The sequence below is a fragment of the Arachis hypogaea genome, chromosome 6, assembly GCF_003086295.3.
Source record: "Arachis hypogaea cultivar Tifrunner chromosome 6, arahy.Tifrunner.gnm2.J5K5, whole genome shotgun sequence".
NCBI classification, from domain to species: Eukaryota; Viridiplantae; Streptophyta; class Magnoliopsida; order Fabales; family Fabaceae; genus Arachis; species Arachis hypogaea.
This window is the reverse complement of record NC_092041.1, coordinates 1665701-1682450: the sequence shown is the minus strand read 5'-3', so window position 1 is coordinate 1682450 and position 16750 is coordinate 1665701. Positions and strand designations below refer to the sequence as shown.

The 16750-nt window shown below is 34.0% G+C and overlaps 1 protein-coding gene across 4 annotated transcripts; it reads left to right on the top strand.

The window, feature by feature from the left end:
- Positions 1–12758: 12758 nt before the first annotated feature.
- LOC112695247 (B3 domain-containing transcription factor NGA1) lies at positions 12759–15514 on the top strand. 4 transcript variants are annotated; one of them, XM_025747507.3, is made up of 4 exons: positions 12986–13128; positions 13256–13348; positions 13574–13746; positions 13837–15514. In XM_025747507.3, the coding sequence occupies exons 3-4, from the start codon at positions 13623–13625 to the stop codon at positions 15039–15041; spliced, it is 1329 nt and encodes a 442-aa protein (XP_025603292.1). In that variant the 5' UTR covers positions 12986–13128; positions 13256–13348; positions 13574–13622; the 3' UTR covers positions 15042–15514. The 4 variants fall into 4 exon arrangements, with proteins under 4 accessions (XP_025603293.1, XP_025603292.1, XP_072052617.1 ...); XM_072196516.1 differs by having other exon boundaries at positions 12999–13128; positions 13256–13357; XM_025747508.3 differs by lacking the exon at positions 13256–13348 and having other exon boundaries at positions 12759–13128.
- The last annotated feature ends 1236 nt before the right edge of the window (positions 15515–16750 follow it).

The window sequence follows — 16750 nt, the reverse complement described above, 5'->3', positions numbered from 1 at the left end:
ACTCTTTTCTACTCATTCTATTAACTGAATATATATATTCAGTTAATAGGAATAGGATGAGTAGAATCCATAAAAAATACTTATCGAAAAAAGTGATCCATTGAGTCATACTAAGTATATTTGAATTCTATTGATTATAGACTATCTTTATAACAATATAAGAAAAAAATGCGATATATAAATTAAATATTCTATAATTAATAATTATATATAACAGGTACAAATATTAAATCGAGGTACCCATTCTATGATAAACTTACCTTCCATTTTTGTGCCTTTAGTGGGGATACGTGCAAAGTCATCTCGTTCACAGTGTAAACGAAATACATATAAATAATTTTTCAGCAGCTATAAAAGGATGCCTAACCCTTGGGATTCTCTACATTCAATTTATATCTTCTTCTATTTCATTTTTCTCACAAAAAGAAGGAAACAATGGCCAATAATAGCGTATACATAGTTGTGTGTGTTTACCCCAATTGTCGTATAAGAAATGGCGACAATGGGGTGATATTTGAGTGTGAGAATCCAATTCTGTTGCGCACTCAGCGTGTGAGTTTATTGTCCGAGTTGAAGAGTTTGATATTAAGCAACTTTTGAGGCACAGAAACGAGGGAGGTCAGAAAGGTGGGTTATAGGTTGCTGGCACCGCTGAGTAATGGAGTGTTCCGGTTTTGACTATTTTGACTTATAGGGGACGAGCATGTGCGACTCATGTTCGACATCCATGGGAGAATCATGGCGGAGCAAGTGATGGAGCTTTCTGTTGAGGTTGGAGATGTTGGTGGTGGTAGTTCTGTACACTCGACCTATGTACAGGACAACCGACCTCTCGCACCACCACCCATTCATGTCGCCATTCCAGTGGACGACATAGAGGTGGGTGAGAAAGACTTTGATGAGGAGTACATTGCCGATAGTGGCGACAGTGATTCTTCTAAGGGGATGATGACGAGGAGATTGTACCAGAGACACCCACTGAGGCAGCTGTGTGCTATATTTTGCCTCCCCCCACCCAATTCTGACGTTATCCGATGTACCAAGTCACTACCATACGTTGGATCTGGACGCCATGCACGAGAGAACTCTATTTTCCAACATGGAAGAGGAGGATTACAACCTAGACGATGGGGTAAAGTTTCGGTCAGCCCCAAATTCAAATGCCGAGATGCAGTGATGCAGGGTGTGAAGAACTACAATATTCGTCGGAGTACTGAGTACCAGGTGCTCGAATAAGACCGATTAAAGTACCATGTGCAATGTCGTCAAGCTGCAAATAGCCGTCCATGGGGTCTCCGTGTTGTCCTTCGACAGAATCTCGGATGCTGGTGAGTTCAAGTTTAATTGAGGCATACTTACTCATTTATGGTTTCCATAGATTACATAGTTTTGAACCATGACACCTAAACATGGCTGTTTTATTTTGTCAGAGAGGTCTGGAGGGTTGGTGGAGTTCACAATTGTTTAGCACCCACCATGTCCCATGACCATTGACAGCTGGATAGCAGTCTCATCTACAAGGTCATCTTGCCGTTGATATAATTCAACCACTCCGTCAGCATCCCTGTCCTACAAGGTACGGTCCAACAGAGCTATCACTTCAAATCCTCCTATAGAAAGGTGTGGATGGCAAAGCAAAAGATAATTGCTCAGATCTACGGGGACTGAGAAGAGTCATACAACAAGGTGGCGAAACTACTTCAGGCACTGAAGAGTTGCTTCCCGGGAACTATTTGTGAGCTACGGGCCGTACCGTACTGTGATGGAGGTGGAAGAGGTGGAGGTGTAGGTGTATCCTCCCTATCTGATGGGAGGTCTCCATGATCCTCCTGTCGATCTTACTCCGCCTCCTCGTCGTACTCTACATCCATCCGTGCCCAATGAGGCCTGATCCTCTCCCTCATAACCCCCTCGCCGGGTCTGTGATCTTTAGCACCCCTGTCCTTCCGAGCAGGTCGTCGAGTATCTGTCCTAACTTCAGTCGCCGCCTATGCCGATCCAGCACACTCGGGGGAAGGTGGAGATCGTCCCTCAGCTGGCTGGCAGTGGGATGTACGTCAGCAGGTAACTCGATGAGCCTCAGATCCTCCATTACCTCCTCGCCTGACAGGTACCTAACACGGCAATCCCCATGCCACGAATCGCAATACTCCTATGTCGGCTTGGTGTCGAACGTGAGCACAATGGAGATCCTGTGATCTGGACAGAAATGGAAACGCCATCCCTTGTACCAATCGTGATGTCTGTCAGGCCACCACACATCCTCACCCCGGCCAGTGGAGGTCAGGAACCTGTCGGAACAAACACAGACAAGTAACTATTCTGACAGGGTTGACTGGGGCACATATGTATATTATAATAATTTAACTCTAAAACCAATGAAGCAAAGATAAATAAGATTTCAGCGATACCTGTAAGGTTCATTGGAGTGCCAGGCACCTACTGCTTTCCATTGAACTGCTGTTTCACCCGGTCAACCTGGTGAAACTGTACAACATTAAAGCAGACAAGAAGGACGATTGATATCCATGTCCCCCGCTCCTCCTTTTTGACGAACCAAGGAGGGCACAGTGCCTGTAGAGCAAGGTCATCATACGTCCTCCATACAAATTGAGAGAACTATGACATAACAAATAATTAGTACTTATAAACGAATGCAACATAAAGGACTAAAATGAAATTTTGGTTAAGTCAAGCATCGTACTAACCTCATCGAATCGTAGCCTATCGATCGATACTCTCCAATGCAGGACCCTGGCCTCATGCTGATCTTTGCTCTGCTGCAGTCCAACCAACCTGACACCAATCAAAATTATAAAAGCAGTTCATTATGCAGAAAGTCGTAAGAAGTTACAAACTCATAACTAAATAAAGACATAAATAGTTGTTACCTTGAAGCCATAGGATACATGTAGATCGCTCGATCCGGTAAACACCACTGAAAAATCTCTGGTATATCCAGGACATCAACAGCAGAGTACAACCAGCGATGTCCGTGACACCTCGGTGTACCGCTGATCATAGTGATTAGTACGTCCAGGCCGGCACAGCCGATCCCTAAGACAACGCTCGGCACCGCCCAAAGTCCTGAAGAAGTGGGAGCCATCGCAGGTGGACCAAGTTGTTCGACTTGTCCGTCATCAGATGTCCTCTGATCAGTAACATGATGTATCATCTAGTGTACTGTCGGAGGGTCTCTGGGTCGTCCGTAGCGGGCATCTGGCGGACACGATCCCGCTCCCGCAGCCATACGAGCTTCAGCGTGAACGACTCCTTCCTCTGCGCCACCTGCTGTGGAGCCACTGGAGGCCTGACACCCAGGAGCCGCTCCACCAACTGCCACATCTCTGTCTGGTAAGTCACAGAAGCAACCCCCCCAACAAGGTCCCCGTGTCGCCGAATCCAACCTCCCTCATATATGGGACGATGGCGTCTGGTGGAGGAAGGGTATGACTCACTCATCAGGACAGTAGAAGGTGAGGCCTCTGAAGAAAAAATATATGTTCACAATTATCAATAAGTAATTTTAAAACTTTTATTGGTTCTTTTAAGTTTAACGGTCCTTATAATGTCACTAAATTTTTAAATAGGTGCCTATATTATTTTTTTAATTTCTACATTATTTTTAGTTTTGTAATCAGATCTTTTTAGTATAAAAAATATTAAACCTAAATAGATACTTTTTTATAAATTATAGATTTTATAATTAACAACGTCATTACATATTTAGTTGCATATTTTTGAGAAAAATCTTATTCTATTAGTTTTAATATATTTGATATAAATAAATTCTAATTATAAAATTAAAAGGGGTAAAATAACTAAATTAGATAGAGTTCTAAACTAATAATTATGTAGTAACAATCTAAGACAAGTGAAATAAAAGAGAGTTCTAAATTTCTACCAGTCACCTATTCTATACTAACTATGCAAATTATATTCTACTTCTTCACTACTACCCTAATTATGGCAACATACACACATTTATCTATATAAGATTGCGTAAAATTCAATAAATTACAACTAACCGCAAAGTCGACTGCCCCGGCGTAATGCGAAGTCTCGTTCAGCCTGTTGATATCTCTGTCGTTATCAGCTGTATGCGCCATCGTCGTAAGTATCGATTATATGCTCAGAAAGGGGTAAAAGAGATGAGAAAGAAGTTGAAAAATTCAAACTAGTGCCCGATCAAACGCTGTCAACAAGTTACATATATAGTCGTCGCCCAGTCTTATCTCCTTTATACTGTGAATAAGATAACTTTATACGTATTTCGTTTATAGTGTGAACGAGATATACACGTGTTACGTTCACGTGTCTTATCTCGTTTATATTATAAATGAGATACATATCAAATCATCTCGTTCAAAATATAAACGAGATAAGGCATGGTGATAAATTTCGGTAATAATTTTTAAAATTATTTAATTTAATAATTAATACATTTATTTTATTTATCAAAATAAAAAGTTCATTAGAAAAGTCTAATATAAGATATATGATGTTATATGAGTTATTAAAGGTCAAAATATCGATAACAAAATAACTGTTAATGTTACTGGAGTGATTGAAATATTATTATATAAGGTACTATATATATACGTCCAGGAAGAAACTTTTTAATTGAGTTATGCTATACGAGAAATTAGTTGTTGATCTGTCATATTAAAAATAAAAAAATAAAAAATATGTATAGACAATATAAATAGTTTTATTAATAGTTTCAAATAATATTATTTTAGAAAAAATAATTTATAACATAAAATTAAAATTCTTATTAAAAAAATTAGAATTAAATTTTTATTATTGTGTATATACCACGAGTATTCAAGCAGGTTGACAATCCGACCCACAATAAATAGGGTTGATTACTCTAAATATTCAACCTATATCCTTAATATATAATGTGCATGTCAATAAGAAAGGGAGATTGAAGCCCAAGCTATACACAAATACCTAGTGTTACTAGGCTACACATTGAATATTTTGTCATAGATAAATGATATTTGATATTAAATTTTTTTTGATAAATTTAACTTTTTTTAATTTTTTGTTTAAAATTTTAATTTAAAATTTGTACAACTACTTCTCATGTTTTATGAAAAAAATATTTTCTGAGGAGAGCCAACTAAAATCGGGTGTAGAGATTTGGGTGCAACTGGGCAAGTAAGATTAGAAATGAAAATTTTTAAACCCAAATATAAAATATAGAATTTTAATAAAGATTTTATACCCGCAAATAAATAAAATTAGAATGGAGTTATTTAATTTCATTTTTAATCTTTATATGCAAGCAGGATATAGATTGTGGTCCAAACGCCAAAGGGTTCAGTATATACACACAAGAATTTAGATTTTTTTAAGATGAGAAAGTTGATAAAATAAAAGATTAATCATCATTAATTTTATAACTTTCATAAAATATGTGCTTTATTATCTTTTATATACACATGTACGTTTTATTTTTAAGTTTATATATATTTAGTTATAATTTTACGATGACCATCTAAAAAGGTTTAGTCCCGTTAAGAGTATAACTGTTTATCTGATTTATCTTGATAGACAGGATGAATACAAAAGAAAGGTTAAGTCGGTTTGAAATTATTAGTCAGGAAAATAATGGTTGTGTTTTATGTAACAAGAATATTAAATGGATCTATCACTTGTTTCTTGGCTATAAATTTGCTTGACAGGTGTGGAGTGCGTGAATATCTGTATTTAGCCGACAGTGATATTTTTCAGGTTCGATGAAGAAATATTTTTTAAACTAGATAGAAGAGTCGCATAAAAAAGAGGATCGAAAGCCGTGATTGATGTGTTTTTGTGCGATCATTTGGATAGAAAAGAATAAAAAAGTATTTTAGAATAAAAATAAAGGTGTGGATCTCTTTTATTGTTGATGGCTATACCCAAAATGATTTAAAGATTTTTCTTGTGTTGAGGGGTTACCTTCTTTTATCTTCTGTTTATTTTGTTTGTAAATGTATTGTGTTCTTTTGTTTTTCCAAAAAAAAAAAATGGTGTTTAAATTCTTATTTTATTATTTTATCAACTTCTTCATTTTTTGAATATTTTGATCCTACACACGTAGCTCAAGATAGCTAGATTTTATTGAAAGTAAATTAATGCTAAATATACATATAATTATATTATAAATTTATAATGAAAATAATTTTTTTATACTCAATATATGTAAAACTAAAAATAAAACGTACGTGTGTTTCTAATAATTTTTATGTATTAATTAACTTGAGGTCAAATAAGATAATATTATGGTGTAGTAAAAAGTAATTGTATTTTTTGATAAAAAAAATAATTTTTTTTTATAATAAAAAATCACAAAAATATCATGTACAATGCCCATTAACTACACATTTAGTAAAAATTTCTACTTTTTATTTAATTTTATCTTTTACCAAAGCCATATTAAATATGTATTAACAATACATGAAATTGATTCATAAAAGAACATAATTTTTGTAACCAGACTAATCCAGGTGTAAAGCAAATTAAATGAGGAAGCAGGCCCAAATAGATGTTGGTTTTGATGATGTGTGGGGGGAGTTTCGGCATTCAGATAGATGCAAAACTGCAAGGCTTAATAGATCATAAGTTGTGTTATTATGCCAAAAACAGAATGGAGATCTGAGGGCGGCGCCATCACCACCTCCCTCCTAAATCTTTATTGCCGTACAGCTACACCCTACAGCCTTTGCATTTTGCATGTCACCCAAGCTATTAAATTGAGGGTGAAAACTCAGGTACAGTTGATTTCACGTGAAGTTGATATTTAAAAACCGTTAGATAAAAATTTAGTCAAATTATTTAACGATTCTTAGATATAAGTCGACTTCACTTAAGTTTTCACCTAAATTAGAAATATGATTTTAACGGGACTATATTATATTATTATTTAGAATCAGATTTAAAATTAGAGAATTATGATAAAAAAAAAGGTGAATTATATAGTAAAAATGTAAGTTTACAGATTTTTCTTTTAATATGATGAAAAAAAGATTAATAAAGATAGGACTCACATTTTGAATAATAATAAAATAATAAAAAATAATTATAAAAAGAATTTATATTTTCTCTATACTACTTTCATCTATACAGAGAATGTCCCTAAAAAATATTATATATATTAATATGTAAATATACGATTTATTTAATTTATTTTAATATATATTTTATATTTTAATAATTAATTTTAGTGGTTAAATTTAATATAACACTCACTACTCAATATAGGATTATTGTGGCCGCGCCACTTCATATTCAGATTGTGGTAAACCAATAAAATAATTTTTTGCTGACAAGTGAAGAAGCACTTATTTCTGTGTTAAATATATAAGGATTGTATTGAATTTTTTTTATAAAAATATTTTGATAAATAATAATCTGAAGTAGTACTATAATAAAGTGCTTCTTCTTTAAAATTTATTTTATTTTTTAAAGGTGTAATATACTTCTTTAAGACATACGATAAATTTATTATTAATAAAAAATTTTAATTTTTTTAATAAATATATTAAAAATATAAATTTTTTGTATTTTTAATAAAAAAATTTAATACGTATTCTTAAGATACAAAATAAATAAATATTTTTTAATTACGATAAATAAAAGGAGTTGACAGTATTTTCTAAAATTTCACACCACAACAGCTGCAACACACATCAGAGAGATCTGTATGTCCCCAATGCAATCACAGTAATTGCAACTGTAATAATTTAAGGAAACCTTGGTTGTGACATTTTTTGGTAAGTGTTCCTTACCGACTGTTTGTCCATTGCTATCATCAATTTAATTAAAATAATTAAGGAATGAAAGAAAAAAAGAAAAATGCTATATTTAACTAATATTACACAGAAGAATTGAAGTATATATATATAAAATGGATATCATGCATATGATTTGTAACATAATGAATAATAGAATAAGTCACTTTTAACTCATTGTTTTTGGCATGAAATAAATTTCCATCTTTAGATTGTCTTTGGCATTATTGAATGGTTTCATCATATCAGTGATGAATTTGGATTTCATATCGCTTTCTAATTGCAATTCGCATGCCTAGAACCAATTGTCCGATCCATCATTAAATGAAAGCAAGAAATCAAAGAAGGAAATCCAATAAATCGGTCTTCTTTCACGCCTTGTTCTCTAGATCTATTCTCCTCATGTAATTGTTCTTCTTAACTAATTAATAACTAACTATAATTAAGGAACTAGTAACATATATGTAGTAAATGACAAGACTACCCTCTCCTCATATAACTGTTACTATTTTTTTAGTAATAACGACGAATTGGTTAGATATTAGAGTTTTATTTAAAAATTTGTCACTAACTAATAAATTACTGTGTACAAAACATAATTTGAATTTTTAAGTCCCGACACTTGGTTAAGCATATGAATGACCACTCGACGAACCCAAATCGAGTAATTGTTACTATTTTGAAGCTAGGCATAAGAGAGAAGTGAGGGATGCGTAGCTAGCATAAACTCATCAAGTAGGTAGTAGTATATGCAGCACGAGAGTGAGTTCCAACTTCCCAAAGAGACAATAATAAAGGAAATGAGAGAGAGGGGGGCAGGGCAGTGCATATATAGAATTGTAATTGGAATGTGACTAGACAGCATTCCTCATTAATCAACTTGTGTTGATCCCACTTTTATTTGTTTGTATCTCTCATATACAACTTGAGTATGACAATGTTAATCTTTTTATTTGCTTGTCTATACAAGCAAATGTATAATAATTTATGGCCGAATACATCATTCATGCTGGACCACTTATATTGTGATGCTTACTACTCAGTACTCATAAACATATACATACATATACATATATATACCAGCAGCAGTAGTAGCAGCAGCAAGCTTGCTAAGATATCAATTTAATTAATTACACATACACAACAACAGTGTTGAAATATTTAATGCAGTGCTACGTACAAGAGCACTAAATTAAATAACTATATATATAATATATAATCTCACAAGGCTATGTGTGTTTTCTTTCTTCTTTTTAGAAACATAATGAAAAAGAACAAGTAATGGTCGATCGAGATACAATATATGCATGCCATGCCGTACACTACTGTTTCACTAGCTGTTTCATCTCTGCATATACTATATACAAACAAACATAATAGTAATACTGTGCTTAAACAGTAATTATTCCTCACACAGTTTACTTTTTGCAACTTTACATCACCGTCCTAACCAAACAAATCGCTCTATTGTCACGCCCCGCTTCATTATTAGGGTTATTTTTTATTAATATAAATCCTTTTGAAGAATATGTGTCACTTAAACATAAAATAAAGAAAACTAATAGATTATGGAGATTCCTTGTAAACCAGCAATTTTTTTAAGTCACCGCTATTAATAATAAATAGGCCGTCTATATATATATTTAACTTGTTGTTCAATAGTGAAGAGATATTCTATCTCATGCTATTTCAATTGTTTCTACTTTCTGCGAATGACCGCTAAGTTATCCACGTTCTTAATGACTACGACTTCTGGGGACCATAATTCAAGGTGTGTGTAGTCTTCCAAGAAGACTATATATAGAACATTATCATTATATATACATTTCTTTAATGCAAACATCTATTGATTCAAAGAAGAGAAGGGTTGTCATGTACATATGTGATATGTCTGTGTCTGTAACGAAATTTTAGGTTGCAATGTTGTTAAGTTTAGTTAACAGACACCGGATTATTATATTAATAGAATTTTTTAATTTTTATTTTAATAAATATATAAAAATATATTAAAAAATTAAAATTTATATTTTTAGAGTTTAATTTTGATATACTGATAATATAGTTTTATACCCTTCTTCAACCACATTTATTTTGTTAGATAACCATTCACGTTATTAATAAAAAAATAATTATTATTTTTGATAATGTGATAATACATAATTAAATGCATGTGTAAAATTATTCTACACGGTGGTATATTAAAATTAAATTTTATTTTTTAATAAAAGTTTCCCAATTAATAAATTTATTAAATCACATATTAACGAAACTCTTAATAATAATGTGTAACAAAAATGTCTGAAAGATAATGACAAATTTAATCTAAAATATTTAAAATTATTTTATTTTAAATTTATTAATCACTCTTAGAATAATTTGATAATTTTAAATATAATAAATATATAATTATAAATATCACATATAAAAAATTATAAATATTAAATTAAATAATATAAATTTTAAGTTGTTATTTCTCTAATATTTTTTCATGTGTAATTATAATATAATATTATTTTGTTTTATATTAAATTTTTATTTTAAATTTAATTACTGTTAGAATAATTTGATAATTTTAAATATAATAAATAAATAATTATAAATATTATATATATAATTAAAAATATTAAATTAAACAATATAACTTTAAGTTATTATCTCTATGATATTATTCGATGTATGTAACTTTGTACATATGTTAAGTCAATAATTATTATTTTGACCTGTGTATTATTAAGAGTGATACATTAGTATATAGGTAACATAATATTAACTAATAATTTTGATATTAAATGTGGTACTTTTATTATAAATGACGCATTTCTTATCAATAATATAGTTATCGGCTTCGTTAAATAGACAATGAAAAATTTGAACAACATGAATAATGGGTTAAAAATTTGGTCCAATAAAACAAAATACTCTATTCACATTATTCAATAAAAAAATTCTATTCAGTAATTCAAAAATTTTAATATCATCAATTATACCTTAATTTACCAAAACACCAACTTTTTTCCCAAACTTCGTCGCCGCCTCACCAACCAGCCCCTTTCGCCAATGTCACTCTCTCTTTCACCGGACATCATCGTCGCTTCCTGGGTTCTTCACGCCGTCGCTTGGTCGCTAACCAGCTCCTAATATCGTCGCCACCGGAATCCTCCTCACCGCCGCGGGTTCGTCAACAAAAACTCTCATCGGCACTTAAGGATAACCATCCACTTAAGGACAAAAATAATCATCTGAACATCCAATATATTTTAATTGTATTTAACTAAACTCATTCTAATTAAATAACCATTCACATAAGAATTAAGATAACCATTTGGATATCTATTAAAATGACCATCCAGCACATAGGGAGGACTATACGGTGTGGGTGGATGAGGAGGAGTTGTGATCCACCTCTTTCGTTTCGCCATTTCTCTTAGCGCCTCTCGCCTCTATTGAAATCATCATCACCACCGAACGGAGCGAACCAAAAAATGCAAAGCATGACAGATTAGAGGTGAGAATGGCAAAGACCGATCAGAAAGCACGGTAGAGCGCGACCAAAAAAGCTAATCTGCAAAGTAGACAAATACAGAGACAACGAAAATCTTAGCAGAAACACTAAACGGGAGGAGTGAAGATCAGGGTTGAGAGAGGTGGTTATTAGGAAAAAGGAGTATGGTTCGGTAATAGTAGTGACTAGTGGTGGCAAAGGTGGTGGCTAGAGGTGGTTTTGATGGTAGCAGCCAAGGTTAATTTTGTTGGCGGTAATTAGAATTGAGGGGAGGACTGTAAAGTGTGGGTGGAGGAAAAAAGGGCCGAAATTGAGATGAAATAAGAACGTGATGTGACGATATATTACGAAAAGACTACATTATCTCACTCTAATAACTTAAATTTAAATTGAATTAAAAATCTAATTTTAATAATTAATTTGACCTTTTCTTTAACTGTTATTCATATTATTCAATATTTACATTATTTATCTATACTTTTTAATCTCACTAAAAAACTGCATATAACTGTATATTTGATTATTTTTACTACTATTTACCACCAATTTAATCATGGTAGTGAAAAGTTGACATAAATAATAAAGAATGAATTACAATGCAAGAAATACTATATAATGCTGGTTCTAGGTTTCTCGTGTAGATGGATAATGTTTTGAATAAATAATATGTTAATATATAATAAACTATGTTAAATTAACATTAAAATCAATAATTAAAATAAATTATAATGTAGAATAATATTAAAATATAAAATATATATTAAAAATAAATTAAATTATATATATTTATATATAAATATAAAATAACTAATTTAATATTAATTTTTAGTATACAGATAATATTTTTAATATCTATATCTATATAAATACTAATTAACTAGGAAAATATGTCTAAATAATATTGGTAGAACCATTCAAATGAAAATATTTTTGTTTTTGATAATTTAAAGAAGAAACTATATATGACAATCAAAACATATCTTTAATTAAGAGTTTAAGACACACGAGGAAAATAGAGGAAAAGAGATGGATTGGTAAAGTTACAACAATATTAGGGAGAGAATAATATAAAGTTTTTTATTTAATTTATTATTTACAATTTTATGTAATTAAGTAATATTTATAATTATATATTTATTACATCTAATAGTGTTTAATTATTTTAAATGATAATAAAAATAAAAAATAAGATCATTTGTATTAATTTTTTATTGTTTTTTACATAATAAAAATATAAAATATATTAATTTAGAATAATATAAAAAGATTTGTATTAATCAGTTGTAATTGTGAAAATAAAAGCATATAATGTGTAATTGGGTAACAGGAATGTGGAGAGTGGGAGGAGGGGGCGCCTGCAGCTTTGGGTTGTTTGCGGTCGGGACCATTATAGAGCACAGCGCACACATAAACACCAAAAGTCAAGAAAATAACTCAAAACAACCTAACACTGTAACTGTATGTACACAATTCCTCAACTCCATCTCATCCCATCCCCTTCCCTTCTCTAATAGCCACAACCGCGCTCGCCCTCCCTATCAGTCTTTCCACTTAACTGGCTGGTTGCGTTGCTTCTGGAACAACTGGCCTTTTGGTCACAATAAGGCGGAACGTTATGTTGTACAGAAATTATACCAAATATGATGAAAACGACAACTTGCTCACATGATCACAATACCCACATTATTATTCATGGGCCCCCATCCAACGTAAGTGTAGTAATCCCTCCTCCCCCTTCTTTTCTCTCTCTTTCTCTCTCCCAATTCCAACAATAAAACTGGCTTCAACATCATTTCTACCTCCTTTTTTATTTTTCCTAGCTACTTCCTTCCTTCGTCTTCTGAGGTAAGTAACTATACTTGTTCTTCTCGTTCCCTCTCATGAACTGAGCATGTATGTGTGTAGGTCAACTACAACAACTACTTACTTCACCCCCTCGTTCTTCAACTGGATTCTCCTCCAATTTCTTTAGGGTTATGAACTCCTCTCCTCCTCCTCCTCCTCCGCCTCAAACAACCTTCTAATCTGACCTCTGCTCATCGTCATATTCACCCTGCTCACTTCGGTAACATATGTACCTTCTTCCTCTTCCTCCTCCTACTCCCAAGCTTTTATTTCACCTTATTATAATCTTCTGTGTTTCATTCTCCATACTTTCCACTTTGATCCCTTTGTTTTCTTTTATGTTAATTTTGATTCTAATAATCTTGGTCAATTCATAACGCACGTATGTATGTATGTATGTATGTATGTATGAATGAATTCCTATTTTGTTTTGCGAGATCCACAGGGAGGGAGCTAGGGAGATTATTATTAATTAGCTAAGGTGGGGTTTAGTGATGGAAGAAGAAGTGAAAGGATATTCCGATAGCAGAGAAGAGGAGGAGGAGGAGGAGGAAGACGAAGCAGCGGAAATCATCCCAATTCCAAACACAAGACAAGAAACCAACAGCAGCGGAAACAGTAAGCACTATATATTTTCTTCTCTTTCTGGTTGTTGCAATCATAACAAAATGAATTCTCACAATTCATGATGGTATGGGGATATATTAGGGTTACAGCAGCAGCAAGATACAGCAGTAGCTCCCAATTTCAGTCAGCGGAAGCAGCTAGATTTGATGGAGTTGTCACTAGGGAGCGGGAGCAGCAAGGACGATCGGAATTGGCAGCAAGGAGGAGGAGGAGGAGGAGGAATGGTTGGTTCTTGCTCATCATCATCATCGGAGGCGGTGGAGAAAGAGCACATGTTCGACAAAGTGGTGACCCCAAGCGACGTAGGGAAGCTGAACAGGCTAGTGATACCGAAGCAGCACGCGGAGAAGTACTTTCCATTGGACTCATCCTCCAACGATAAGGGGCTTCTCCTCAACTTCGAGGACAGGAACGGCAAGCTGTGGCGCTTCAGATACTCCTACTGGAACAGCAGCCAGAGCTATGTTATGACCAAAGGCTGGAGCCGCTTCGTTAAGGAGAAGAAGCTCGACGCCGGCGACATTGTCTCCTTCCACCGCGGCCTCGGGGAACTCTATAGACACAGGCTGTACATTGACTGGAGGCGCAGGCCCGACCATCCCCCTCCTGACCCTTCCGCCTCCCTCATCTCCCCTTTCTTCCTTCCTAACCACTACTCCGCCGCCATCACATGGGGCGCCGGCGGCAGGTTCTACTCTCTGCCTTCTCCCACGCCTCCTCCTCGCCACCATCACTTTCATCATCATCAGCACCACCCCCTCGCTACTAATTACAACACCCATATGTATGGCTTTCATCATCATCCAGGTGCTGCAGCAACTGGAACAAGTCATCATCTTCTCAGCGGTTACAACGATCAGCAGCTGAATTCCGGATCTCCTGGACCTCTCTATTACCTGAGGTCACCCCCCTCAATGTCAATTGTTGACCCCAACTTGCATCAGGAGAGAGGGACTGCTATTGCCCCCATGATCATTGATTCTGTGCCGGTTGCTCATCATCATCATCAACAACAGCAACATCAACATGGTGTGGTGCCTAATAGTAGTAACTTTGACAGTACTAATACCGCAGGAAAACGGCTGAGGCTATTTGGGGTCAACATGGAATGTGCTTCTTCTTCTTCTTCTTCTCCAGCTGAAGATCACTCGCATTTGGCAATGTCTAGTTCATTACCATCGTCAAGCAGGTTTGGGGATCAGAGAGGGGATACTACTACTACTACTACTTCTGTACTTTTTGATTTGGATCCCTCTTTGCAATACCATCACCACCACCGGCATTGATCTTCATCATCAGATCAGAGGTCCACTAATTGGAAGAGCCACATAATAATATTAATAATAATGATTAGTTTGGCTAGAGCTTGGCTTTCCTTTGCAGGCATTTTTATTATTATTGTTAGTTTTCTTAATTAGCTTCTTTCCTGGCCGGCCTTCTCTATCTCATCAGCATTCAGCTGCAGACCACAAATGATGAAGAAAGAGTAGCAGCTCGCAAACTTTCTTCCTCTCCTTCTTTTGATCAGTAACTAGTGTTTGCCATTTATTTAAACTTTTTAGCACGCCTTAAACTGCTCATCAAGCTTCAATTAGCTGCGGAATTTGACTCTTGATGAAGCTAGAAAGGGGATTCTCGTTTCATAGCCAAGAGACTGAAGAAAGAAAGAAAGAAAGAAAACGAAAACATTAGTCCTTTCAATTGTGTATAATACAATACAGATGTTTTATTTATATATATATATATTTCTCTCATGGTATATATGGTTTTTGTCCCCTTCTATATTATTAGATTATTGTATCAACATTCAATTCAATACTAGCAAGCTAGCGTGCTTCTTTAATTTCTCTCACATTGCATTGAATGCTACACAGAAAAGCTTGCCTTGTTGCTTTCTATCTTCTTTCTTTGGTCTAATCTTTCTGTTAGGCTTGTTGGGCGCGCGCGGGGGTTGAACAGTGCTTAGTTTCGCATTTTAGCTTTGCAGCCAAAGCCTGGAATATAATCAAGTTGTACAGCTGTAAAAAAGGTGAATTTTTATTGGTTATGTTGTTATTCATTCATGAATCATCATCCTCGCCATTTGGACTATTATAGTTACTTTATTATTTCTGCTTAGCTATACACTATACATATCATTTATTAACAACTAGTACCCCCCACCCCCTTCTTTTTCTCCTTCTCTCTTCGATCTTCTATCCCCTTTGTTACTTCCTTTTCTTCTCTTCTATTCTATTCATCTGCAGCAGCAGCAGCCGCCGCTTTCTTCTGCTCAAATACCCTCTTTTAATTTGGATTCATGTAAAGTTCGCGGCTTCTCTCTCAAGAGTTTTAGCTTCAAAAGTAAGTATTCTAATTAATTTCTGATGCTGAGACTAGTCCTCGCAACATACTTATTACTAGTAGCAGCAGATTCAATGCATTCTTAGCTTTCTGATGATCTGTCATGCTTAATTACATGATTCCATAGATACAATACAGTTTTTTGTTTCTTTCCTCCTTTATCTCATCTTTAATATTTATATATAGTCCTCAGATGAGCACAGTTTTCTTAGTGTCTTGCTGTTCAAATTTGATCATTATTCAATGGTTATTATAAAATAACATCTTTTTTGGCCTCATATACTCGTTGCAATGATTATAGCTAACACACTAGGACATGCATGAAATAATCAATGCAAGGAGGTAATTAAATTGGGAGAGGTGATGAGTAATTTACCGGCTCTTCCTTTTTCAAACCTGGACATAAAATGTGACATTAATATATGTAACCATTTACTTTGAATTTTGAAGTGTGCGTGGTGTTTTTTAATAGTGTTGTCTACCTTAGCTTTAATGGTTCGTTGATACCTACCTTTTGCATTCAGGTTTTGAAGATACCTAGCTACGTACCTATACGCATTTCATCATATATATTTCAAATATTCCCTGTGTATTTGGTGCAACATGTTGTTGGAAATTATTTAGTCACTGAGGCTTAAATAAATATATTAAC